A 27,513-nucleotide genomic window follows, 5' to 3' on the forward strand; every position below is an offset into this window, starting at 1 on the left:
CACACACACACACACTTTGAATTGCTGTCTGGTATCTTCACATCCATTTCCTTGATCTTTGGCACAGGGTCATAAGTAATACCTTTTTATACACTGTCATTAAAACTATTGACAGCTGGTCCCGAATCAGGGTCCTGCCACAAACACTTATAATTTCATAAACTCACATGGGTAAGTTTTCATGTTAAGTTTAAATGCTTTTTTCATTATTTCTCCTCCATGCCAACCACATCACAGTTTGTTTTTCAGTCAAAGGGTCATATAAGTTTGTCACGTGTTGATTGGTCTTTATGCATTTATGACACGTAGTTAAAGATGACTGGCAGCAGGTTGGATTGGAGACGAGTATTATTAGAGTGGTGGAGTTGGTCCAAAGCTTAGGGGAGCAGACTGCTGTCTCGAACGTGGCCATGGAGCTCACAAGAAGGACATTCTTGGCTCTCTTTCTGCTAGTGCTGCTCGGCTCATCCAGTGCCAAGGGTAAGAAATGAGAAAGAAGACACCCCTCCCCTTTTTTTAAACTTTATTAACTTTCTTCTTCTTTGATGTTTTCTACCTCCAATGCATTTTTAGCTTTTTTTTTTTTTTGCTGCTTTAAATGCTCTTCCTCCTTTCTTTGAACATTTGCCATTTCTCTTCAAACCCTCCATACTGGGAGGATTTTGGGATCTCACTTCAGTGTATCTTTCAATAATTTACATGTCACTGACCATTCAGCTCTCGCTTTTTGCGTCACCTGATATTTAGACCACCGTGTACTTTCAGCTTTTACATTTAAACTTGACATTACATCTGCTCGCTGTATTGAAACCAGACTGGGAACCCTTCAGCTAGCGAGATGATTCATACAGTGGCTAATCAATATCTGCTTCAAGACTTCCTGTTCCAGCCACTGGTGATTATTTACAAATGGAGATACATTTTTAAAAATAAACGGAGCAAATGAAATAGGGCCTTCGCACAGTTCGTGCTCGGGCCCTAATGAATAAAAACATAAACACTTGTCAAATGATAGCTTCTATATATTCTTTATTTAACTAACATTTTACTAAATCTCAGGGTTCACACATTCACTGCTTTTCATCATTTATGAATGACAGTTCAGCTGCTCTCACCATGTAAAAATCAACAACACACATTACAACTCTTAATTGAAAAATTGCAACTACATTTCCTGAATTAACAGCTCCACAGCTTTCAGACATACATCTGAGCTTTAAATATATCTCATTTACTTTTCAAATGTAAATTCCACTGGCTTCAGTACTAATAAATCAACAATACACCCATCTTTTTCTTTAATACCTTTCAGTGCGTACACATCAAACCCTTCAAGATCGTGGATCATCCCCTTTAAATAAAACCTTGTAGCTCTTCTAACCCATGACTTCTGCTGGTCACAGGCAATAAATAGACCACTTATCTTTGCATTAGTTCTTCCATTGTACTTTCTTTTAGTCTCGGCATTGAGGGCCACTTGAACTAGAACTTCAGTTTTTCTTTTTCTTGTGTTTCAACTGCAGAAATTCATCATCGAGCAAACGTGTACCTCTTCATAACAAGCTTTTCTCATTCCTTCTCTCTGCTGCTTTTATACAAATGAGTAGGTTTGGGGGTCTCTCATGATAACATCAGAGTGACCTGAAAATGTTGAGTTTCATGTGTGATTCTCCTCTGTTAACCTAAGAATCACTCTTTTCTATTTTTTAGTGTACTTGTTTAAAACTTCACCATCCACCAATTTGGATTGGCTTTATCCCCTCTCTTTGAGCTCCTCTCTCTTTGAGCTCTGTTTTTACCCTCTTTTTAGCTTCTCCTTTTTCTCCTTAATGACTTCTCACCTTGCACCTTTCCTTTCATGCTTCCCATTTGCTTTGTGAGAGAGGCTTCCAAACTTTTCAAACCAGCCAGTTCAGCACAGATGGAGTTGCGTAACCCCGTCATCAGCAGTCACTGTGAATTAGTGGACTACTGTATCAGAATAACTGTTAACAGCACACAGAGATGTACTGCAGTAGATAAGAGAGCATTAAAGTGAGGTGTGACATCTGTTGCTACAAACAAACATTGCAGCAAACACACATTCAAGTCCCGAAAGAGTATCTTTTATAACACTCTCGCAGTCATCTCTGCAGGATGCCCAGAACAACCCTCTCATTCTAATCTGTGACATTTTAGGCTAAATTTTTCTTAAAGTTTAAAGTTATACATGTGAGTTCCTACAGGAAAATGTTGTGTACTCAACCAGTTAATTCAATTCAATTCAATTCAATTCAATTCAATTCAATTCAATTCAATTCAATTCAATTCAGTTCAGTTCAGTTCAGTTCAATTCAATTCAATTCAATTCAATTCAATTTTATTTATATAGCGCCAAATCACAACAAACAGTCATCTCAGGGTGCTTTGTATTGTGGGTAAAGACCCTACAATAATACAGAGAAAACCCAACAGTCAAAACGACCCCATATGAACAAGCATTGGTGACAGTGGGAAGACACTCCTCCAGATCTAATCCATTTCGATTAAACTCTACTGAGTCTCATTGAGTTCATACTGTTTCTGCATCCCTCATAGGCAGCCTTACCAGGACCTGAACAGCTGCCCAGAAACCAGGTATCCCCAGGTCCAATTCAGGAAAAATCCTGGTATCAATATATATGCCACGTCCACACAGGAATGTTATATTAGATCCCCACGGGAATCCATAACGTAGGTAGTCGGACCAGAGGAAAGAGGGTTCCCCTTCTCCCAATCTCCTCACGATGAGAACTGATCATCAGTAGTGTTGAGAGACCAGCTGACCAGATCCATAATTTAATTTCCAGTTCGGGGATGTTGAAGAGATGCTCTAAGCAGCAAAGCAGCAAAAGATAGTAGATAGGGAAGGTTGGGGAGAAGAGAAAATGCGTCCGTCTCCACCAAGAGCAGGAAAAAAACCCCAAAACTATGCCATGCTCTAATCTCTGTAATAAAATGTTATGGTCAACAGTATCAAAAGCTGCACTGAGGTCCAACAGGACAAGAACAGAGATGAGTCCACTGTCAGAGGCTCTAAGAAGATCATTTGTAACCTTCACTAATGCTGTTTCTGTACTGTGATGAATTCTGAAACCTGACTGAAACTCTTCAAATAAACCGTTCCTCTGCAGATGATCAGTTAGCTGTTTTACAACTACTCTTTCAAGAATCTTTGAGAGAAAAGGAAGGTTGGAGATTGGCCTATAATTAGCTAAGACAGCTGGGTCAAGTGATGGCTTTTTAAGTAGAGGTTTAATAACAGCCACCTTGAAGGTCTGTGGTACATAGCCAACTAATAAAGACAGATTGATCATTTTTAAGATTGAAGCATCAATAATTGGAAAGACTTCTTTGAACAGTCTAGTAGGAATGGGATCTAACAAACATGTTGCTGGTTTGGAGGAAGTAACTGTTGAATTTAACTCCAAAAGATCAACTGGAGCAAAAGAGTCTAAACAAATACCAGCAGTGCTGAAAGCAGCCGAACATGAAGATAAATCTTTGAGATGGTTATGAATAATTTTTTTCTCTAATGTCTAAAATTTTATTTGTAAAGAAATCCATGAAGTCACTACTAGTTAAAGTGAAAGGAATACTCGGCTCTACAGAGCTCTGACTCTTTGTCAGCCTGGCTACAGTGCTGAAAAGAAACCTGGGGTTGCTCTTATTTTCTTCAATTAATGATGAGTAATAAGATGTCCTAGCTTTACGGAGGGCTTTTTTATAGAACAACAAACTCTTTTTCCAGGCTAAATGAGCATCTTCTAAGTTAGTGAGACACCATTCCCTCTCCAGCTTTCGGGTTATCTGCTTTAAGCTGTGTGTTTGTGAATTATATCACAAAGTCAGGCACTTCTGATTTGAGGAGCCAAAGTCGTACACAGTGAGAATGTAAAACTATTGATGAGATAATCGACCTCACTGGGAGCAGAGTTTAGGTAGCTGCTTTGCACTGTGTTGGCACTGAAGAGCCAAATAATGAAGGAATTAGATCCTTAAACTTAGTTACAGCACTTTCAGAAAGACTTCTACTGTAATAAAACTTATTCCCCACTGCTGTGTAATCCATTAAAGTAAATGTAAATGTTACTAAGAAATGATCAGACAGGAGGGGGCTTTCAGGGAATACTGTTAAGTCTTCAGTTTCTATGCCATATGTCAGGACAAATCCAGAGTATGATTAAAGTGGTGGGTGGGCTCCTTTACATTTTGAGAGAAGCCAATTGAATCTAATAATATATTAAATGCAGTGTTGAGGCTGTCATTCTCAGCATCTACATGGATGTTAAAATCACCCACTATAATGATTTTATCTGAACTGAGCACTAAATCAGATAAAAAGTCTGAGAAATCAGACAGAAACTCTGAGTAAGGACCAGGTGGACGATAGATAATAACAAATAAAACAGGTTTTTGATTTTCCCAATTAGGATGGACAAGACTAAGAGTCAGGCTTTCAAAAGAATGAAAACTTTGTCTGGGTGTTTGATTAATTAATAAGCTGGAATTGAAGATTGCAGCTAATCCTCCTCCTCGACCTGTGCTTCGAGCATTCTGACAGTTACTGTGACTCGGGGGTGTTGATTCATTTAAACTAACATATTCATCCTGCTGTAACCAGGTTTCTGTAAGGCAGAATAAATCAATATGTTGACCAATTATTAAATCATTTACTAACAGGGACTTGGAGGAGAGAGACCTCATGTTTAACAATCCACATTTAATCATTTTATTCTTTGGTGCAGTTGATGAAGCTATATTATTTATTGTTTTTGAATTTTTATGCTTAAATAGTTTTTTTTTGCTGATTTTAGGTTTGTTTTTTGGTGGTCTGGGAGCAGGCACCGACTCTATGGGGATGGGGTTTTGGGGGGATGGCAGGAGGAGAGAAGCAGCAGAGAGGCGTGTAAGACTGCAACTCTGCTTCCTGGTCTCAACCCTGGATAGTCACATTTTGGGGGGGGGGTTAATAAGCCAGATTTCTAGAAATGAGAGCTGCTCCATCCAAAGTGGGACTACTCTCCTGCACAATGTCAGTCTTAATATTCTTCTTCTTTACCTACATTTTTATGATTTATTTATTTTGTTTTTATAACTGTTGTATATTATCTATCTATCTATCTATCTATCTATCTATCTATCTATCTATCTATCTATCTATCTATCTATCTATCTATCTATCTATCTATCTATCTATCTATCTATCTATCTATCTATCTATCTATCTATCTATCTATCTATCTATCTATCTTTTTGAGGAGGGCGTTTAGACGTGTAAACACCAGGAAAGCGGCTGGACCAGACGGTATTAGTGGACGTGTCCTTAAGACCTGCGCTGACCAGCTGGCACCTGTGTTTACACTGATATTCAACCTCTCACTGAAACTGTGTGTGATTCCCACCTGCTTTAAAAAGTCCATCATAGTCCCTGTCCCAAAGAAACCACACCCCAGCAGCCCCAATGACTTCAGGCCCATAGCACTCACCTCTGTGGTGATGAAGTGTTTTGAGAGACTCATCAAGACATTCATCACCTCCTCACTGCCCACCACCCTCGACCCACTACAGTTTGCATACCGGCCAGACAGATCCACAGATGACGCCATATCCTTCCTCCTCCACAAGACCCTTTCACACATAGACACTGGTAAGGGGAACTATGTGAGAGTGCTGTTTGTAGATTACAGCTCAGCATTCAACACCATAGTTCCCTCCAGGCTGGTCTCTAAGCTGCTGGACCTGGGCCTGGGCCCATCCCTGTGCAGGTGGGTTCACAGCTTCCTGACCAGCAGACCACAGGTGGTACGAGTGGGTCACCTCACCTCATCCTCCCTCACCCTCAACACTGGATCCCCCCAAGGCTGTGTGCTCAGCCCTCTGCTGTACTCACTGTACACCCATGACTGCGAGGCCACGTCAGAGTCCAACGTCATCATCAAGTTTGCTGACGACACTGCTGTTGTGGGACTAATCTCTCACAATGAGGAGACAGCCTACAGGAGAGAGGTCTCCCGCCTGGAGAACTGGTGCCAGGAGAACCACCTCCTGCTCAATGTCAGTAAAACAAAGGAACTGATCGTGGACTTCAGCAGGAAGCAGCAGAGGGACTACCATCCACTTGTCATCAGTGGTGCTGAGGTGGAAAGAGTGGACACTTTCAAATACCTGGGAGTGACCATCTCACAGGACCTGTCCTGGACTCATCACATAAACATCACTGTGAAGAAGGCCAGACAGCATCTCTACCTCCTCAGGCGGCTGAGAGACTTCAAGCTCCCACTCAAGGTGCTCAGGAACTTTTACACCTGCACCATCGAGAGCATCATGCGTGGGAGCATCACCACCTGGATGGGAAACTGCACCAAGCAGGACTTCATGGCCCTAAAAAGGGTGGTTCGTTCAGCTGAACGGACCATCAGAACCACCCTCCCCAACCTGCAGGACATTTACACCAAGCAGTGCAGGCTGAGGGCCATGAAGATCCTAAAACAGCCCAGCCACCCCGGACACTCTCTCTTCTCCCTGCTCCCATCAGGCCGGCGTTACCGCTGCCTGAGGGCTAAGACTGAAAGGTTGAAGAAGAGTTTTTACCCACAAGCCATCCGTCTGCTCAACTCTGAGCCCTAACTGGACCATTATTGCACAATGTAAATATTATAATTTATAAAAGTGTGTATAGTGTATAGTATATAGAGTATAGTGTATAGTGTGAATTACTTTTTTATTTTTATTCTTCTTCTTATTTATATGTGTGTGTATATATGGTTGCAGGTACAAAATACATTTCACTGTGCATTGTACTGTGTATAACTGTGCATGTGACAAATAAAACACTATCTTATCTATCTTATCTTATCTATCTATCTATCTATCTATCTATCTATCTATCTATCTATCTATCTATCTATCTATCTATCTATCTATCTATCTATCTATCTATCTATCTATCTATCTATCTATCTATCTATCTATCTATCTATCTATCTATCTATCTATCTATCTAATTGTCTACTGTATTCTCCATTTCTAGTTTGTTCCACCTGTTTTTACTGGATCATTTTCAGCAACAGAAGGAAATGCTGAATTTGCATCAGTAGTGACCTTACATCTCTCAGTTTTCTCTGAAAGTGATCAGTATCAGGATTAGATGAACTCCAGTTTGTAAAAGAGGCTTTGTTAAAAATGAAGCCATGAAAAGTTAAATAGATGGAGTGCTGCTTCAGTATGTTGCTTATGTTGTGTACTTCTATATCTTTGAGCACTGTAAAAACTACCTACCTCAGTTTGATGTGACTTAAAACACCACTCTGCCTTGTGTGTCTGCCTAAAGTTGAAGAGGAGAACCCAGAGTTCTGGAGGTCACAGGCCAGGAAAACACTGCAGGCAGCACTGGACAGGAAGCTTAACACCAATGTTGCTAAGAACATCCTGTTTTTCCTTGGAGATGGTAGGTTATGCAACAGTCAATTCTTTACACTAAAAACATTAGACAGCCTTGCTTGCCTGAACAGGTAAGACAAGCAGAATAATAATGTCTGACTTTTTTTTTTTTAACACATATATAATTTCAGGCCTTGCCTCCTCTGTTTACTCAGCCACCAATTTACAGCACAGAAAACACATATTTTTAAGGAAAACAAGCAGATGTGGGAGGGAGTCATGTGTTTATCAAAGCTGCAGTGTGTGAACATGTGTTTGTGGCTGTGTGTGCTGTGTGCCTCAGGTATGGAAATCACAACCTACACAGCGGCTCGTTTGCTCAAAGGACAGCTGCAGAACCAGAAAGGGGAGGAGACAGTGATGACCATGGACACCTTTCCTAATGTGGGGCTTGCCAAGGTACACACACACACACACACACACACACACACACACACACACACACAAACACACACACACAAACACACACACACAAGGGACCTATGGTACCACAGTGCACAATATGTGACATCTTCATCTTTAGATCAGGGGTGCCAAAGACTCCAATCCAGCCTTGCTGGACATCTTTGGAAAACGTGAAATTTTGGAAGTGTATTTTCATAAATTTTACGCACAGCAGCCTTTATTGCCTTTATTTGTGAAACTAATGTATTTCAGTAAGGACTTATGTTCATGTCTACAGCACCTGTTGTGGAGTGTTTAGCCGGTATGCATTTTATTGCCTAAACCTAACAGAGTAGAAATGCCTAACCTTAACTGATAACATTAATTAATAATATATTTTATATGGGACTTTTTGACTTTTAAAAGTAGAGAATATTAATTTCATGTACATAGATAGACAGGACAGATGGAAAAGGTAAGGGTAGGAAATTTGTTCCATGATCATGAAAAAACAAAAAAGAAACAAACAAAAAAAGGAAAGTTCGTATCCAGGAACAAAAATAAATAAACAGACTTGTGTATTCATGGTATTTCTGTAATTTTGGTTAAAATTAGGAGCTGAATCTGACTGTTAAAAGAAGGTCTGTAAAATGTGTTGCTGAATATGAACAGCTATTACGCCACAGAATATTATTACACCACAAAGCCCTCTGCAGAAGAAACATAGTGAACTAGGCAGTTATAGCAAAAGGAGCCAAAGTATATCAAGTGAAACAGTGAATTGTGAAGCCAGCTATTGGGCCATGGCTAGCTTTAGCTACAGCTAAGCCAGTGGCCTTTTCTTCATCTATAACTGGAAAAATATAAATTTTAAAGAGAGTTTGTTTGTTTTGTCATGTTACTAAATTATATCATACCTAAAGTTAATCTCAATGAGGAATGCTTTTTCATTCATTTTTAGTCCCGTCTCTCCACCTGACCATCTTCAGAGTGATGTTCTTTTGTGTGTTAAGCCATTTAACACTGATCTATGAATCATTCACGTGTAAAAAAAAAAAAGGCACCCAACTCAAGGGATGAACCAGCATACAACTTAGCAAAGAACCAGTTTTAAATTGTATCTCTCAGTATTTTGTTACTAGCAGTCTGACACAAAAATACAGGTTCTTCCCATTTTCTTTGGTTTGAAACTACAAAAAAAGCCAAAGATAAGATAACACAGTTTGACAGGCATAAAATGGTATTTTTGCACCAACAAGGTGATTCAAAAGAGCTATTATTCAAAAACTTCACGTATCTCAGCACAGCATCCAGTGCGCCATTAAAAAAATTTGAGGAAACTGGACAATTAGAGGACAAAAGGCAGGCCTGAACAACTATCTATAGTGGATGAACAGTATCATGTCCTTTAGAAACAGGAAAAAATCCAGCAAAGACCTGACACAGCAACCTGAGAGATTCATCTGGCCCTTCAGTTGATCCATCTACTGTAAATTGAAGCCTCATCAGAAATGGTCTCAGTGGAAGAATGGCTGTCAAGAAGTCACGCTTAAGGAAGGGAAACAGGGAGAAAAAGCTGAGGCATGCCAAATCACACAAGAACTGGACTAAAAATCTGTGGCAGCAGGTCTTCTGGAGTGATGAATCCAAATTTGAACTTTTTAGCTCAAATCATCGTCAGTATGTTTATGACAAGGTCAAGAGAGAGGTACAGCAGTGAGTGTCTACAGGCGGTGGAGGTGGAGGCTCTGTCATGGGTTGGGGCTAAATGGAATTATGAACACAGAAAAATACCATCAGATTTTGAATCACCATGCAGTACCATCTGGAAAGAGCCTGACTGGCAACAGCTTCATTTTTTTCAGTTTGAAAATTATCCCAAACACACTGCCAATGCAGTAAAAACATACTTGGATAAGAAAACACCCAATGGAACACCATCAGTGATGGATTGGCCTCCCCAGATCCCAGAACTCAACATTATTGAAGCAGTGTGAGATCATCTTGACAGATAACAGAACAAAAGGCAGCCTAGAGAACTATTCCTGAAGACTACTTAAAGAAATTACAGAGAGCTGCCTCAGAGAGTTCAGGCTGTGTATATAGCCTAATAAAGGTGGTCATACCGAATATAGACTTTCAAGCTCAATATAATTGTACAAACTCTGTTTTTGCCTTATAAACTGTATTTCTATTTGTTTGCACATTTCAATAAATATAAAGAAATGAATGGTGGCTCAAGACTTTTGCCCAGTACTGTAAACTAGATGATAAATTTCAAATACTTCAGTGGTGTCTATGACCCTGAGTTTAATTACATTGAACATAACTTTATAAATAGAACAGACCTTGGTGACCCAATATCGAAAATATTTTTATGTGCTTACCAAAATGATTCAATTAAGTGTGCAATCTCTAGAATTGATAAAGCTTTATTGACAAAAAAAAAAGAGAAAAAAAAAAACACAACTCACTACAGAATCCAAGGAAAATGGGAACGAGAGAGTAGTTGTTTGATATGAGATGAGAACTGGCTAAATGTATGCAAATTCCAAAAAAATGTACAAATTGTCACATATGGCGTAAGGAAGTAGCAATGAATGCATTATATTTGCTTTAGGAAAGCAAAAGCTTGTAACTAATATAATCAGATTTTACTTGATAGATTATAGCCGACAGATTCCTGTATTTGTTGATCATTATCCCATTTTTCTTACGTTCTGTTTTTTCTCTTTGCTGTTATCATCTTCTGCCACAACAGCAGTTATTTCACACAAGTCATTAAAGTTTAAACACTTTTTCCCTGGCAGTATATTTTATTTAAGCTTGTCTTTGTGTGTGTGTGTGTGTGTGTGTGGGCTCGTGCTGTGCAGACTTACAGTGTGGACTTCCAGATTGCAGACAGTGCAGCCACAGCCACAGCGTACTTGTGTGGGGTGAAAACCAACCTGAACATCATTGGAGTGAACGCTGCGGCTCGCAACGGAATCTGCAAAACTCAGAAGGGCAATGAGGTCACGTCCATCTTGAAGTGGGCCAAAGATGCTGGTGAGCCACCAAAAGAAAGCAACCCATAATCATTGCTTCATGCTTTGATTTGCTTTACCAGTGTTTTCTTCCACGGTGCTAAACTGGAGTTGCAAATAGTAGTAATAGGTTCTTTAATACCCAAAGGTATGGGAAGCACTTGTACAAAACTTCAAGAAAAATTGGCAAATCTAAGATTCACCAAAATATTTTGGCCATATCAACAAACATGCTAACAGTTTGGCTTTGTTGGTTTCATCAGAGCATGAGGCACAATAGCCATGTCACATACACTATATTGCCAAAAGCATTCACTCATCCATCCAGCTCATTGAATTCAGGTGTTCCAATCACTTCCATGGCCACAGGTGTATAAAATCAAGCACCTAAGCATCCAGACTGCTTCTACAAACATTAGTGAAAGGATGGGTCGCTCTCAGGAGCTCAGTGATTTCCAGTGTGGTACCATGATAGGATTCCAACTGTGCAACAAGTCCAGTCGTGAAATTTCCTCACTACTAAATATTCCGCAGTCAACTGTTAGTGGTATTATAACAAAGTGGAAGTGATTGCACTTCATGGAATGGGTTTCCACGGATGAGCAGCTGAATCAAAGCCCACATCACGAAGCACAATACAATGCATTGGATGCAGTGGTGTAAGGTGCGCTGCCACTGGACTCTAGAGCAGTGAAGGTGTGTTCTCTGGACTGATGAATCATGCTTCTCCATCTCGCAGTCCAGTGGAGAAGTCTGGGTTTGGCGGTTGTCAGGAGAGCGGTACTTGTCTGACTGCATTGTGCGAAGTGTAGAGTTTTTTTTTCACGAGTTGGGCTCAGCCCCTTAGTTCTAATGAAAGGAACATTTAATGCTTCAGCATGCCAAGAAACTTTGGACAATTTCCTGCTCCCAACTTTGTGGGAACAGTTTGGGGATGACCCCTTCCTTTTCCAACATGACTGTGCACCAGTGAAGGAAGCAAAGTCCATAAAGACATGGATGAGCGAGTTTGGTGCGAAAGAACTCAACTGGCCAGCACAGAGTCCTGACCTCAACCCGATAGAACACCTTTGGGATGAATTAGAGCAGAGACTGTGAGCCAGGCCTTCTCATCCAACATCAGTGTCTGACCTCACAAATCTGCTTCTGGAAGAATGGTCAAAAATTCCCATAAACACTCCTAAACCTTGTGGAAAGCCTTCCCAGAAGAGTTGAAGCTGTTATAGCTGCAAAGGCTGAACAGATGTCATATTAAACCCTATGGATTAAGAATTGGACATCACTCAAGTTCATGTGTGTTTGAAGGCAGACGAGTGAATACTTTTGGCAAAATAGTTTATATACAGCAGTTTGGTCAGTGGTTGACTCCAAGAGTCAAAAGATGACAAACAACAGAACTTGTAACCACAGTCAGAATTATACTACTTTGCTTTTGAGCATTTTCATATCAAAAAGATCAGGAAGTTTCCTATAGTTGATTGAATGCCCCAGTAGAAAAAATTACTAAGTTGGGGTATAAGATGGATGAATGTTTAAACCATAAATTGGAAAAAGTTTTATGCTGTGGTCCATGACATTTCTTTGAATTGGAAAAACTGCTGAGCCACTCAGAGCTTTGGAAGTGAAATTTTAAAAAAGGTTACGCCATATTTTTTTTTAATGTCAGAGGCAGAAAAATGGAAACAGAAACATTTACATAAAAATGACAGCAAATGTGGATGATGAGAGTCACAAAGCAGTGCAGAAAAAAACATTTAAATTAGCATTTTTATTCAATTGACATGCTTCAGAAAACACTGCTGCAGTTTTCTTGTTGACAGGTAATTCAGCGAAAGAGCCAACATCTATAGCAAATGATCATAAATGCAATAAAATTCCTTTAAACAGGAATTTAACTAAAGCCTAAAAACAAAATTCCTTTAAACAGGAATTTAACTGAAGCCTAAAAACAAGACACCTCAAGATCAAAGAAAGAAAAGGGTTAAAATGATGCATTATAATATTTAAGGGACTAATAAAAGATTTATAAAATAGATGTTACACTAATGGTAATGTAATATTCATCACATGTAAATAGGCTCATGTTAACAAATACATCTCATTGTTGCACAGATGACACTCAGAGGATGAGAATTTAAAAGATGCTGTGATTGAAGCAACAAATGGCATTGTGTGACTCTTGTACAAAGAGCAGGCGGATACCTGACACAGCCCTGCGTGTCACATTTAAGTTCTAGCTTCTGTCAAAGGAAAATCCCCCAGGTCTTACACAGCCTCAACAAAACCTGATTTTACAGCTGAACGCTCTGCTGTGAGCTGCAGTGCCCTGTCAGAGTGGTATTACAGGGGCCACCAGGGAGCTGGGAGCAACAGCAGCTCGCAGCCTCAGGCTCCACTACAGCATAATGTGCTGCACAGGGAAGCACCTTGACTCTCTTATCGTGTTCCACTGTTATCAGTAGCCATAAATATCTCATAACACGCACACAAGCAGCGTGTCATGGCCCTGACCCCAGCACTGCACTGGAGACTGATGCTCAGGTGTGTGAATGTTACAGGGAGCCAATTTTTTCCCCCCGCTGGCCTGAAGACAATTATATGTAATGTTATGAAAATGCATTTTGGAAACAGTCCTGTCCTTCCACAGTTCTCAAATGGTTTCTGTTTCTGGCAAGGAACACCTGGAGCCTCTTGCAGTTGTGAGATAACTCTGAGACATCACAAGAGGGTTTTTCTTTACTGAAAACTCTGCTTTTCTTTTTCCTTTATTAACAACCCTGCTGAGCTGTTAGGAAACAGGAATGCCTTGAACTGCTGGAGAATTAAAATTGGATATCAGTTAGATTTTTATGTTGTTGATTAATCAAATCTAGCAAATTGTGCAAAAATTCCTGATTTGCGAGAACCCGTGATGAAGCGCTGATGTGAGGCTCTGCGTTCACACTTGACATCCCACAAGCACATTTCTTTAATTTTTTAAAAAACAATTAGTTTTCATAACTGTTTGGATTAATTGCCTGTAGATTGGCTAATTGTTTAATCAACCAACTGTTGCCACATACAGTGCACAATTTAGACTGTTATGTCTGTTAGGACTTTTGAGTTTCAACACTCTTTTCCAAATGAGCATAAAGAACTTTGATCCCTCAGACACACGAGAGAGAGATTTCTAATCTCACATCAACACTTCATGAAGCCACGAGTCTCTGATAACTTGATGTCACGTGGCTCGTCTTACAGCTATCACACCGAGTGTCTTCAGTCTTGCGCCCACAGTGCCAGCAGGAAGTGGTACAGTGATGCTGATATGCCTGATTCTGCCAAGAAAGAGGGCTGCAAAGACATCGCATTCCAGCTCATCAACAACACAGACATTGATGTATGCTTCTGTTTTTAACTGTATATATATTACGTTTCTGAAAGGCTGAATTGCATTTAAATGTGTGTGTGTGTGTTTTCAGGTGATCATCGGTGGCGGTAGAAAGTACATGACCCCTATTGGTACCAAGGACCCAGAATACCCCATGGACTACTTTTCAAACGGCAAAAGAAAAGATGGGCACAACCTGATACAAGAGTGGCAGAACTTGAAAACTGGGAAGGTAAAACACATTTGTTTATAATAACAGATAAAAAGCAAGTAATGTGGCAAGGTGTGGAATATGCCCTCTTTCATATCTAAAGTTTTACGCATCAGGACATAAGAAAAATCATCTGGCCCTTTCTAGGTCTTAACATTAGGTAAATACAACCTCAGATGATCAACAACACATGGCATAGTGTCATTAATGATTCAACAAAACTAAGCCAAAATGCACAACCCTTTGATATGCAGAGGAGTTCATGGTTGACTCAATAACTGCAAGCTGCCCAGGGCCTGTGCCTGCAAAATGAGCCCATGTCATCACTACTCCACCCCCGTGCTTTACAGTTGCTATGAGGTGTTTGTGCCGATACGGTGCATTTGGTTTTCGCCAAACATGGCTCTGTGCATTATGACCAAACATCTCCACTTTGGTCTCGTCTCCCCAAACGACATTGATCCAGAAGTCTTGTGCTTTGTTCAGATGCAGCTTTGCAAACCTAAGCTGTGCTGCCACGTTCTTTTTAGAGAAAAGAGGGTTCCTCCTGGCAACCCTTCCAAATAAACCATGTTTGTTCAGTCTTTTTCTGATTGTACTATCATGAACTTTAACATTTAACATGCTAACTGAGGCCTGTAGAGTCTGAGATGTAGTTCATAGTTTTCTGGCCTCTGGGGGAGTTTGCTGGGGGTGTCCACTCCTGGGAAGATGGACAGCTGCCTTAAATGTTTTCCACTTGTGAATAATATTCCTCATTGCAGAATGATGGACTTCAAATTGTTTTGAAAAGACCTTATAACCATCCCCAGATAGATGGGGAGCAACAGTTACTTCACTAAGATCATTGCTGATGTCTCTCCTCCTCCATTGTGTTAGCACACACCTGAATGCTCCAGACCACCAAACTGCCAAAACCTCTGCGTGCAGTTTTTCACACACCTCTTAATTTTTTTGTTACATAATAACAATGACATTTTGCATTAACCTAATCTTAAGATCTGTTAAGAATTTTTATATGACCTGATATGTAAAATTTAAGAGGGCACACTTCCTTTTTACAATGACTGTATGTCAGGTTTCACCCTCAGAGTTTACAATAATGTGATTGACCTTTTTAGTGTCCACATTTGATTTTTTGGAGACATTCAGCAACATTATGATGTATCAGGGGAGTTTACATTTAAAGGAAACCAGGGATAAACACATAACAATTTGCATTTTCTGTTGCTTTTTTTTTTGTCAGAAACGTGATTACCTTCATGATATTAGTATAGAAACCTGCAGGAGGTTTTATAGTTCTTTTTATATCAGTTGAGTGTCCTTTACTTTACACACAAAGCTGCTTCCTTCAGTTTGCCAGTGAGTCATTCAGTGACTAATAACAAGCACAACCACTTTTGCTATTCTGCTTCCACTCTTGATGGCTGTATGTATTCCTGTGTGTCACAGGTTGCCCACTATGTGTGGAATAAAACAGATTTTGATGCTGTTGACCCTGAAACCACTGACTACCTTATGGGTATGTTTTGTTTTTTTCTTGTTCCCCTTTCTTTACTCTCGCATGTTTTTCCAACCTTGTCTCTTAAAAACTGTATTCATATACAATTAAACTGCATTCTCAGTTAGTCAGATGAGGCAAACCTATTTTCCCTTCAACAAAAGACCCTGCTAATAAATCAGACTGATTAAAAAGATTGCACATGCAGGCTGGAGGGATGGTGGAGTCAGGCATCATTATGTTCCAGCTTAGTTCTGCATTATTTCTTGAGTTTGAAGTTTTGATTTTGTTTGTAGTTTAATTAGATTTTTAGTCAGATTTATGTACCAAAGTGATTTGGTCAGGGCTTAAAAAAGGTCTTTGCTCAGTACTGAGTAGAAGCGCCCTTCTGAGCTCGTACAGCCATGAGTCTTCTTGGGAATGATGCAACAAGTTTTCTACACCTGGATTTGGGGATTTGCCACTCTTCCTTGCAGATCCTCTCCAGTTCCGTCAGGTTGGATGGTGAACGTTGGTGGACAGTCATTTTCAGGTCTCTCCAGAGATGTTCAATTGGGTTTAGGTCAGGGCTCTGGCTGGGCCAGTCAGGAATGGTCACAGAGTTGTTCCGAAGCCACTCCTTTGTTATTTTAGCTGTGTGCTTAGGGTCATTGTCTTGTCTGAAGGTGAACCTTCTGCCCAGTCTGAGGTCCTGAGCACTCTGGAAGAGGTTTTCTTCCAGGATATCTCTGTGCTTCATCTTTCCCTCAATTGCATCAAGTCGTCCTGTCCCTGCAGCTGAAAAACACCCCCATAGCATGATGCTGCCACCACCATGTTTCACTGTTGGGATTGTATTGGGCAGGTGATGAGTAGTGCCTGGTTTTCTCCACAATACCGCTTAGAATTAATGGCAAAAAGTTCAATCTTCAACTCATCAGACCAGAGAATCTTATTTCTCATAGTTTGGGAGTCCTTCATGTGTTTTTTGGCAAACTCTATGCGGGCTTTCATACGTCTTGCACTGAGGAGAGCCTTCCGTCGGGCCACTCTGCCATAAAGCCCTGACTGGTGGAGGGCTGCAGTGATAATTAACTTTGTGGAACTTTCTCCCATCTTCCTACTGCATCTCTGGAGCTCAGCCACAGTGATCTTTGGGTTCTTCACCTCTCTCACCAAGGCTCTTCTCCCACAATTGCTCAGCTTGGCTGGACGGCCAGGTCTAGGAAGAGTTCTGGCCATCCCAAACTTCTTCCATTTAAGGATTATGGAGGCCACTGTGCTCTTAGGATCCTTGAGTGCTGCAGAAATTATTTTTTAACCTTGGCCAGATCTGTGCCTTGCCACAATTCTGCCTCTGAGCTCCTTGGGCAGTTCCTTTGACCTCATGATTCTCATTTGCTCTGACATGCACTGTGAGCTGTGAGGTCTTATATAGACAGGTGTGTGCCTTTCCTAATCAAGTCCAGTCAGTTTAATTAAACACAGCTGGACTCCAATGAAGGAGTAGAACCATCTCAAGGAGGATCAGAAGAAATGGACAGCATGTGAGTTACATATGAGAGTCACAGCAAAGGGTCTGAATACGTAAGACCATGTGATATTTCAGTTTTCTTTTTTAATAAATTTGCAAAAATGTCTACATTTCTGTTTTTTTTTCTGTCAAGATGAGGTGCTGAGTGTACATTAATGAGAAATAAAATGAACTTTTTTGATTTTAGCAAATGGCTGCAATGAAACAAAGAGTGAAAAATTTAAAGGGGTCTGGAAACTTTCCGTAGCAACTTTATGTGTAAATTCTGGATAAGGTCTCAGTCATACAGGCTTAAAAACAGGTCAGTAACCCCCGTGGCAATCACTGGTCATTAGGAAAAATATGTATTCCTTGACTGGTTGGCGAGTGACTGCTGGAGGTTGCTGGCAGTCGCAAAGTGAATTCTCTTTGAGAAATTGGGTGCTGTACCAAAATCCTTCTTCTGATTGTTACTTAACCTCTGAGCAGTATTTAACTTGAAAAAGTATGACCCAAAGAGGTAAAAGTAAAAGTTATCGTTTACCACTGAAACTAATACGTTTCAAAAAATACAACTTTTACTTTGAAGGTGATTGGTCTCCATTTCTGCTTTGCATTGCACTCGTCACAGTTTTACCACCTCTTAGTGAGTAGCTGGCGAGCATTTGCAGACAAGTCGGAATCTTCCATAGAACTATGGGCAACTGTGACAACCTCTTAACATCCAAACTAAATACAAGGAAGTTTTCAGTGCAGCACTGAATACCTTTTTGTGACCAATTTCACCTGTGAGAGCAGACAGCTTTCCTTAATCACTCGCCAGCCTTTTGGGGAATACACATCTTTCACTGGTGGTTGGTGGTTATCAGGGAGCCACTGACTAGTCTCTAGGCCTGTGTGACTGAGGCCTAAGAAATGGTCCTTGGCTTCAGTACTCAGTAGTTTGAGATACCCTTGTAGGCTGCTTTTTTTCTTCGATTTTCTACCCTTTTTTCAGTCGACACTGTTTTGTTTCATTTTGTTCCATTGGAAAAAAACAATCTATCTGAAATGATTCTTGAAGCCATATGTTACTTTGCTAAAAAAAAAAAAAAAATCCAGCGAGGACATCCAGGCAATGTTGAAAATCCAGCACATCCAGCAGACAGCAAACTTGCATCTTCAAAATTGGCACAGCTTTCATTTTTTAACTATTTTTCAGTCAAGACTAGAAGACTAGACCATGAGAAAAGACAGTCCACAGTGGTTCCGCACTGAAAGGTTTGCTGGGTTTTAACTCTGTTTTAGAAAATATCTGACCCTTTAGCAGCTAAATGCTCCAATATATTTGTTCTTAGCAGGTATTGTCAGTAAACTTGTGGTGTTTGACGGTGCATAGGAGGTGTAGAGATCCAGTCATTGTGCTTTTTATGGACTGAGGGCTGGCTTGCTGCTATATTTTGGGTTTTCCCCTGCTCTGTGATTTTTCAGTTCCTGTATGCTGAAAATAGTAGTAATAGTAGGAGGAGAAAAATAGGACTTTCCTAGCCACTGCACCTCCACTGATGGCTGATAAATATAGTGCAATTTTAATCTAGTTTTCCCTCTCTCCTCTCCAGCTCTGTTCGAACCTGGTGATCTCCGCTTTGAGGAAGAGAGGGACCCAAGCATGGATCCGTCCATCGTCGAGACCACCGAAAAGGCCATCCGCATTCTGCAGAAGAACCCTAAAGGCTTTTTCCTGTTAGTGGAGGGTGAGGACAGGAGCTTCATCCACTTTCTACACACTCCCATCACTTAATCCAACAAACACTGGATAATCAAATCCTCTGAGAGATACTAATTAAAAATAGGAGGATCAGTTGAATCATGTAATAATCATAATGGCAAACCAAGTGACAGTTAAATAACTAAGTAACTGTGATTTGCTTAAATATTAGTATGCATCCAATGTCAGTGCTTGGTTGGGATAAATTGATCTTTGTGGTATGTGCTATAGTGACAACCTCCAGATTACATCATGTTAGAGAAGAGTGTGTACCTGCTGTTGACATTGATTCTGCATACAGCTCAATGAGTTTGTCGCAGTGTTCCACACGGCTGCCTCTCCGGCCTCCTCATCTATCTCTCTTTTAATCTGAGGCAGCTGCCTGGGGACTCTGCGGTGCCACTGAGTGTCTTCACAGTGGCTTTAAAATAAGAGGCGAATGTATAAATAGAAGCAGACATATGGTGCACCCAATCACTGACAGCTCGCCGAGATCACAACTTATTAGCTGGGGTCTACTTCACTTTCCGATATAGCTGGTGGAGAGGACAGGAAGGGGAGATGTGCTAATGCACCCCCCCCCCCCCCCCCCCCCCCCCCCCCCCAAAAAAAAAAAAAAACCCTCACCTGCACTGTCTTCAGAGAAGGTTCAACTCTGAAATGTAACTACCGCCAGGGGGATAATATACAGACTGGATAACTCATTAAAATTACAGTATGGTTAACAGTTTCTCATGGAGATTTACACAGTCTTTGGAGTTTTATTTGGAGTAGATAGAACCTTTCAAGAGTTTATTTTAAGTCATTTGGGTAAGTGCAACCCAAGCCATACACTTGAGTCCGGTCGGCACATACTCATTTTTCCAGTGGTAACCAGGCACCTACCAAAAGGTGTATAGGTCTGCGTGACTGGGGCCTTACCCTGTGAGCTCAGAGTAGGTGATTGTTGGCGTTTGAAAATTGTTCTTGGGAATCAGTGTGAGAGAAGAGTATCCAGGGTTAAGGATAGGTTGCATTTCATTTACATGCTAAACAAACATCACTTCAGAAACTACAGTTAGGTCCCTGACTGTATGGACAACGACACATTTTTGTGTAGTTTTTTCTCTGTACACCACTACAGTGGATTTTTTATCTAATAATCAAGATGTGAAGTGGAGGCGCTCAGATTTAAGTAAAAGCATTTCATGAACTGTTTAGGAATTACAGCCATTTTTATATATAGTCCCCCACTTTCACAGGCTTATTTTTTTTATAATTATGCTAGTTTGTCCAATTATTTTTGAGTCCCTGAAAATGTATAATAATGGCTGCATTTCTTGAACAGTTAAGAAGATGCCACTGTGCTTAACCTTTTCCTCCCTGTGTTCAGGTGGGCGTATTGACCAGGCTCACCATGCTGGCCGGGCCTCCATGGCACTCCATGAGACTCTTGCTTTTGACCTTGCTATTGCCAAGGGCCTTGAACTCACCAAAGAGCATGAAACTCTCACTGTAGTGATGGCAGACCACTCTCAACCTCTTACCTTCAATGGCTACCCGTTTCGTGGACAAAGCATTCTGGGTAATTATTAACTGACTTCCTGCAATTCTTTCATCTAAAAATGTTCTTGCTAAATCTTTCAGATACAGAGATTTTGTATCATTGATGTACCAGAAAGTTACATTGAAGCTTTTTCACAGTTTTCTCCCCCCCAAATCCTTTCCTCCATGCTTCCATTACCCCCTCCAGGTGTGTTTATCCACTATGACAACAGACACCTGCGGCAGCGTTTTGTGCCTGTTGTGTGTGTGTGTGTGTGTGTGTGTGTGTGCTTGTGTGTGTGTGTGTGTGAGTGAGATGCCTCTTACTGCCTGTGTCCTCACAGCTTCAGTATGCCTCTGCCACCAGCAGCTTGACATTTCATCTGCTGTCTCTGTCTGCAATTACAGCCAGGGTAAACACATATTACTGGCAGCCTTTCTCCTGCTTGCCTTTCTATTTCAGTCCTCTGCTTTCTCCCTCTTCTGTCTTCCTTTTACCTATCTCAGCACTGATGATAGCCTCTCTTCTACATTTTTTCCTTTAAGTTCTCCTTAATCTCTCTCACCTGTTATTCTCCCTTTAAAGGGTCTCCCTATTGATCTTATGTGTCCTTTACCTCTTCGACTCTGTCTCCCCTTCCTCACTTTTCACTTTTATTAAAGGCTTTAGACCTGAGAGATGTCCTTTTTTTCATAGAATACAGTTTGACGTGTCACAGAACAAAAAAGCACAAATGTAAATAACCAAAATGCAGAATAGTTGAATCCCCTTTTAGGTGCATCACTAACTATTACACTGTGTACTTACTCAGTACTCATGCAACACATCAGGGACACCATTTGTATTAACAGCTACTAATAAGAATATTAGTAACAGCTGTGCTCATTATATATCCCTCATGAGGAATATCTAATACCAAATAAAGCTTTATATTGGTGCAATGAAAAATCCAGTTTAACGAAGCACTGTTTACATGTGCAGTTAACTTTGGTTCCTTTGTCCCAGGCTTTAAGATTTCCATCAAGTGAATATGTGTGTGGGTGACAGTGAGACTGTTTTTTGGAAAGTCAGGATTCTGCTGAATTTTAAGACAGATCTTTTTTTTTCTTCAAAAAGCTGCATACACCAGAAAAATCCATTTTATGTCCACTGTACTGAAGTAAGAGGAAGAACCTTAAACCTGCTCAAATAATACTATATGTTAATAGACATGGTAAGAATCTGTGAAAAAAATCTGTGTGTGTGTGTGTGTGTGTGTGTGTGTGTGGGTGGGGGGTATTTTTGGAAATCATAAATGAGAATTAATAAACCACAATGGGCCTAGAGTCATAGTAAAGAAAAGTACACCCTTTTTACGTTCTAATGTTTTACAGCTCATAGACAAAAAATATTTAGGCCTTACATCTCTTTGAATGAGGTAACTGCAACCTCAGATGAACAGCAGCACATGATACAGTATAATACACCATATCATTATTTATTTAACAGAAAAATGCAGAAGCAGTGTGAGAAAAACTAAATTAAGCCCATGATAGTTTGTAGAACTGCCTTTAGCAGCAATAACTTTAGTAATGGTTTTCTGTGTGACGTTGTCGGTCTCTCGCATTGTTGTAGAGGAATTTTGGCCCAATCTCCTTTACAGTGTTGCTTCAGGTCACTGAGTTTTGTGTACTTTCATTTACACACAGCTCTCTTAAGGTCCATGCACAGCATTTCAATCACACTGAAATCTGGACTTTGGGCCATTACAGCACCTTGGTATACAGAGGAGTTCATGGCCCAAATCATCACCCCTTCACCACCACGTTTGACAGCTGGTATGAGGTGATATAGTGTATTTGGTTTTCCTCAAACGTGGTGCTGTGCATTATGGCCAGACATCTCCATTTTGGTCTTGTTGGTCCAAAGGACATTGTTCCAGAAGTCTTGTGCTTTGTTCAGATGCAGCTTTACAAACAAACCAAAAGCTGTGCTGCCATCTTCTTTTTAGAGAGAAGATTCTTTCTCCTGGTTACCCTTCCTAACAAGCCATACTTGTTCAGTCTTTTTCTGATTGTACTGTCACAAACTTTAACATTTATGCATGCTAACTGAGGTCTGTAAAGTCTGAGATGCAGCTCTTGGGACTGTCATAGTCCCGGGTCTATTACCCTGTGTTTCTTTAATGCACTTTTGTACTTAGTTTATTTGCTTTATCAGTGGTTCATTTAAAGTCATATTGTTTCATACATTCCTTCGTGCATTTGTTTATCCCTAGTTCAGTCTTGGTTTGTTTGTTTATTGTTCCATGTATCCTTAAGTTGCCAATGGCTTTAGAGTTTAGAGTCTCTTGTCTCAGTGTGTCTCTCGCCCCATATGGTGTCATGTTTGTCGTGTGTGCCTTGTGTCCTGCTTTGCTTCCCCTTTTCTCATTTGCATCATTCTGTTCACCTGTTCTCTCACTTCTCTAATCATTCTCCTGTGTGTTTATTGTCTCAGTCTCCCCTCGTCCCTTGTCAGTTCATTTGTTTGTCTGCCCCGGTGTGTTTCCCAGCATTTAATTCTAGTTAATTTCCTTGTGTTACGTTTAGTTCTTGTATTCCTCAGTTCTCCCTTATGTTTTGCTGCTTTTGGATTCATCATCCCACTACATGGCTTGTTTTAAGTTGATCTCACTGCCTCTGTGTCTTGTATTTGGGTCCTCACCTCTGCATACTCTACACAGTTAGCAGTGGGTGGCTGGCCGTGACAGGGTTTTTTGCAGTCTAAACAGTCTAAATTTGCTGGGACATTCACTCCTGAGAAGATGGACAGCTGTCTTGAATGTTTTCCATTTGTAAATAATCTTTCTCGCTGTATAATGATGGACTTCAAATTGTTTGTTATAACTCTTCCCACATTGATGAGCAGCTTCTCAGAGATCACTGCTGATGTCTTTCCTTTTTGGTATTGTGCTAACACACCTGAATGCTCCAGACCAGCAAGCTGCCAAAACTTCTGCTTTTATAGAGGTGCTCATACTTGTTGATGATCGAGGACCAGATCAAATCCCAGTATGGAAAACCTTAGAATGAAGGAGGGTATGCTTTCTTTTTTACTATGACTGTATCAGTTATGAAGCCTGCCAGTTTATTACTTTATTGCTGCAGTCAGTGTGTAGTGAAAAATGATGAACTTCAATGAAACGTGTTTGGAACTTAAATTCAAGCACTGCATTTGTAAGAATATTTCATGTGCCAGAATTTAAATCCCACTTCCACAAAGCATTTCAGGAATGTCACTTAACTTCTCAACTTTAGTATTTAACATGAAGTAAATGTATGAAAATGAGTCACCTTGGTAATATGTTTTACAGCACCATATACCACAAGTTCTAACTTATGATTGATGCTGTGAATGACGCTCAGGTTAGATTAGATATTTCCTTTACTTGCTCTGTTTTACAGCTGCTGCACCAAGAGCTGCAAAACCTACATTTTCACGTTAGCAGCCTCACTGTATGACTGCAACATAAAGATTTTGCAGGTCTCACCTTTGAAGGGAATTCTGATTTAAAAGGTCATGTTTGGCAAAAACACTCAGTAATAACATATGTAACCTTGTTTGTGTGGGTTCTGTAAAATATGCCAGCTAAATTTCCCGGACAGTGTGCACTTCATGTAAGGTCATATTATTAGTAGGATGCTAAAAATGCTGCAAAAGGTACCAGTAGCGCAAACACAATTAAGAAGTGTAGTTCAGCGACTCCTGTTTATGGAGGTGAAGACCAGCAGGGTGATCGGCTAGAACAGCCTGTGCCAGACACCTGTCATTCAAACCAGCTTGCTCCAGTATCCAGATGGATGAGTTCTAAAAAAATCACTCCCAGTACAGTCTGGAATATGGAAGACACCAAAACCCTTTTTTTTTTTTGTACCAGTGCAGGCATATTTTACAATGCTGCAAAGTTGGACACTTTAACATGAAGTTCTACTGTAACTGGACTCTATTGCTTGGAACTGCAGCTGTTTGGCACTTTGTTTCTGGGCCCTGGAGGCTGCTGCTTGCTGCAATTGCTGCTTCCCCCCCAGTAATACTACCATTGTACTGTATCACTATCAGTCTTCAAAGCCTGTATTGATTGAGCTGTGGTTGTGTCATACTTTTCACACCTTTGCGCTCCCTCTTTCCTATCCTTATTTTACCCTCCTCTTCCTCCTCCCAGCGGTGCAGCAGTGATTAATGTGACTGTGAAACTCCGAGCTCTTCATCAGCAGGGAGACTCGCCTGGCTAATGGCTCATCTGGAGAGAAACGCTGAGATCGTCAACAAGCTCTAGACCTCCTGCAGCACCCTTGGGATCAAGAAACCCCTCTTCGCACGTGTGTTTGTGTACGCATGATGTGTGTGTGTGTGTGTGTGTGTGTGTGTGTGTGTGTGTGTGTGTGTGTGTGTGTGTTTGTTTAGCACTCTGAGGCACAAAGAAACAGAAAAAAATGGAAAGATAAATCAAAAATAATGTTTTTGTCTTCCAGGTAAATCTCCATTGTGGGCTGAAGACATGTTGCCATTCACCACGCTGATGTACGGCAACGGACCCGGACACAAAATCATTAATGGCAAACGCCCTGACATCCGCAATGTTGACACCAGTAAGACACTTGTTACATCTTTGTTTGACAGAATTCAGTATATTAGATAAATCTCTGGTCTGCTAATATGCTCCTTTAACAATCAGCAGTTGATATTATCGATCAGACCGGTTTTAAATTTAAATGGGGCTGTAACAACATTTGAATGAACTAGCTGTTTGTACTGTTTCTCCATCTATTTCAGAAACGAAAGACTACATCCAGCAGGCTGCTGTCCCCGTAGGATCAACAACCCACAGTGGAGAGGATGTGGCAGTGCTGGCCCGTGGACCCATGGCCCACCTGCTCCAGGGTGTCAATGAGCAAAACTACATTGCCCACGCCATGGCCTACGCTGCCTGTGTGGGTGACGACCTAAGGCACTGTGACGGGCAGGCTATTCGTGCAGCCTTTGGGAATGACAAGAACAGGGCCAGAGCTAGTGGAAGAGTTACATTGTAAACCCAGATTTTGATTCGACTTAAAAATATTGAGTTCATATTACTTAAAATTGCCTAATACATGAACATTACTTGTTAATTCTGAGTAAGCTGAGCTATTTCATATCCTTTTTTATTGTAATTGTGTTTTTAAGTCCAATCAGCAGCTTTTACTGAAATAAACTGAGTTTATATTACGTAAACATCTGTCATTTTGCTACATTACTTATCAATTCTGAGTAGACTGTACTTTTTTTAATGGTCTATCTTATTGTAATTATGTGTTTGAATTCAAACAACTTAATATCATCGGGTTTTGCACCTGCCAAAAAGCTTTGTTGGGCAGCACGGTGGTGCAGAATGATGTCTAGAAGGTCTGGGTTTGATTCCCAGGTGTCTCGCTGCGTGGAGTTTTCATGTTCTCCCTGTGTCTGCGTGGGTTTCCTCCCACAGTTCAAAGTTACTGGGGTTAGGTCAATTGGTTGCTCTAAATTGCCCATAGGTGTGAATGGTTGTCTGTCTCTCTGTGCTAGCCCTGCAGCAGGCTGGCAACCTGTACAGGGTGTACCCTGTGTCAGCTGGGATAGCCCCCCCCCCCAAAAAAAAACAAACAAACAAACAAACCTAAAGGCATATTTTGATTTTTAAGAACTATAAAAGATAAGTTTGGTCAATTAGAACATACAATTTAGTTCAATTGGTAATGGAGTAGTGCTTACTTAACAAGCTTAGTTAAATAAATGGGTGGTGAATGATTGCTTAAACTAAATATCTTCAGTTACTGAAACTCTGTTATTAGTACATTCAACTTAAATCTTTCATTCCATTCCAAAAAGGCCTCAAGTACATTGAACATAGTCCACTGCACTTATTCAACTAATGCTTCATTGCTTAAAAAAATATAAGGCAACAAGTTACCTTGTTTTTTTTTTTTAAGTAGATTCATCTTATCTGGGTTTATGATGTAGTGCCTCAACAGCTTTGCTCAGTAGCCTCCTTAGTGCTGTGTTGGCTCTCACAGTCCTCATGTAAGATCTATTTTTTCCACTGATCTGAGTCTGCAGTCAGAGGTCAGGGTTATAAAGAATGGATTCTGTGATTTGCTCAAGGACATTTCAGCAGGGAAGATGTGTGAGGTGTGACTTCTTGTGTGGCTTCTGGTAACAGGGTTATGTTGCAGCCTGCAAAGCTTCTTGATCAGACAGAGTGAATCAAGACACAGAAATCATTAACTGAGATGAGGACCGTCACAGTGACAGTAAAGAATCATCCTAATAAAAACAAATTTCTGAAATGTGAACTCATCAAGTTTTTATGCTGGCAGTTTGTTTGAATCCTCATGTTATATAATAAAGCAGTCCTTCACTAGAGAGCTGGTTTGCCACTTTATTGATATAAATTACTTAAACATACCAATGTTGTTTATTGACATTTATGGGTTCATAAGAGAATGACAAACATTCATTCTCTGATGATCTTGTTTCCACTTTAAAAAATAAAGGAAAACAATCCCTCTGACATATTTAGAGTTCCGTGAGCATGAGGTTTAAAAACAAAATGGAGAAAGTTTATATTTTTTGCATTAGAGTTCACATTTTTTAAAGCTGTTACAGATCACAGCTGGGAGCATGATTAAAGGAACAGCGCTACATTTTGGTAGAATGTGCTAATCAGCTTCCTTCCTAAAGGAGTCACATGAATTTGTTTATAGGCTAAAATAACAACCTCAGACACATTACTGAAACGAGCTTTGCCTCCTTGTTACCA

The 27,513-nt window shown here is 40.4% G+C and overlaps 1 protein-coding gene across 1 annotated transcript; it reads left to right on the forward strand.

Moving 5' to 3' along the window:
- The first annotated feature begins 410 nt into the window (after positions 1–410).
- alp3 (alkaline phosphatase 3) lies at positions 411–26,778 on the forward strand. Its single transcript, XM_030744313.1, has 13 exons — positions 411–480; positions 7,352–7,468; positions 7,745–7,860; positions 10,719–10,893; positions 13,519–13,570; positions 14,112–14,250; positions 14,333–14,473; positions 15,905–15,974; positions 19,044–19,178; positions 20,565–20,756; positions 25,211–25,327; positions 25,512–25,764; positions 26,715–26,778. The coding sequence occupies exons 1-13, from the start codon at positions 411–413 to the stop codon at positions 26,776–26,778; spliced, it is 1,641 nt and encodes a 546-aa protein (XP_030600173.1).
- Positions 26,779–27,513: the final 735 nt, after the last annotated feature.

This window comes from Archocentrus centrarchus, chromosome 13 (assembly GCF_007364275.1).
Source record: "Archocentrus centrarchus isolate MPI-CPG fArcCen1 chromosome 13, fArcCen1, whole genome shotgun sequence".
Taxonomy (NCBI): Eukaryota; Metazoa; Chordata; class Actinopteri; order Cichliformes; family Cichlidae; genus Archocentrus; species Archocentrus centrarchus.

Excerpts from the sequence above, each read along its gene's own strand:
- alp3 (XM_030744313.1), top strand. The coding sequence starts at position 411 with ATGGAGCTCACAAGAAGGACATTCTTGGCTCTCTTTCTGCTAGTGCTG. Across the intron at positions 7,861-10,718 it reads CTAATGTGGGGCTTGCCAAG|ACTTACAGTGTGGACTTCCA; the intron begins GTACACACACAC and ends CGTGCTGTGCAG. Across the intron at positions 19,179-20,564 it reads CTTTTTCCTGTTAGTGGAGG|GTGGGCGTATTGACCAGGCT; the intron begins GTGAGGACAGGA and ends CCCTGTGTTCAG.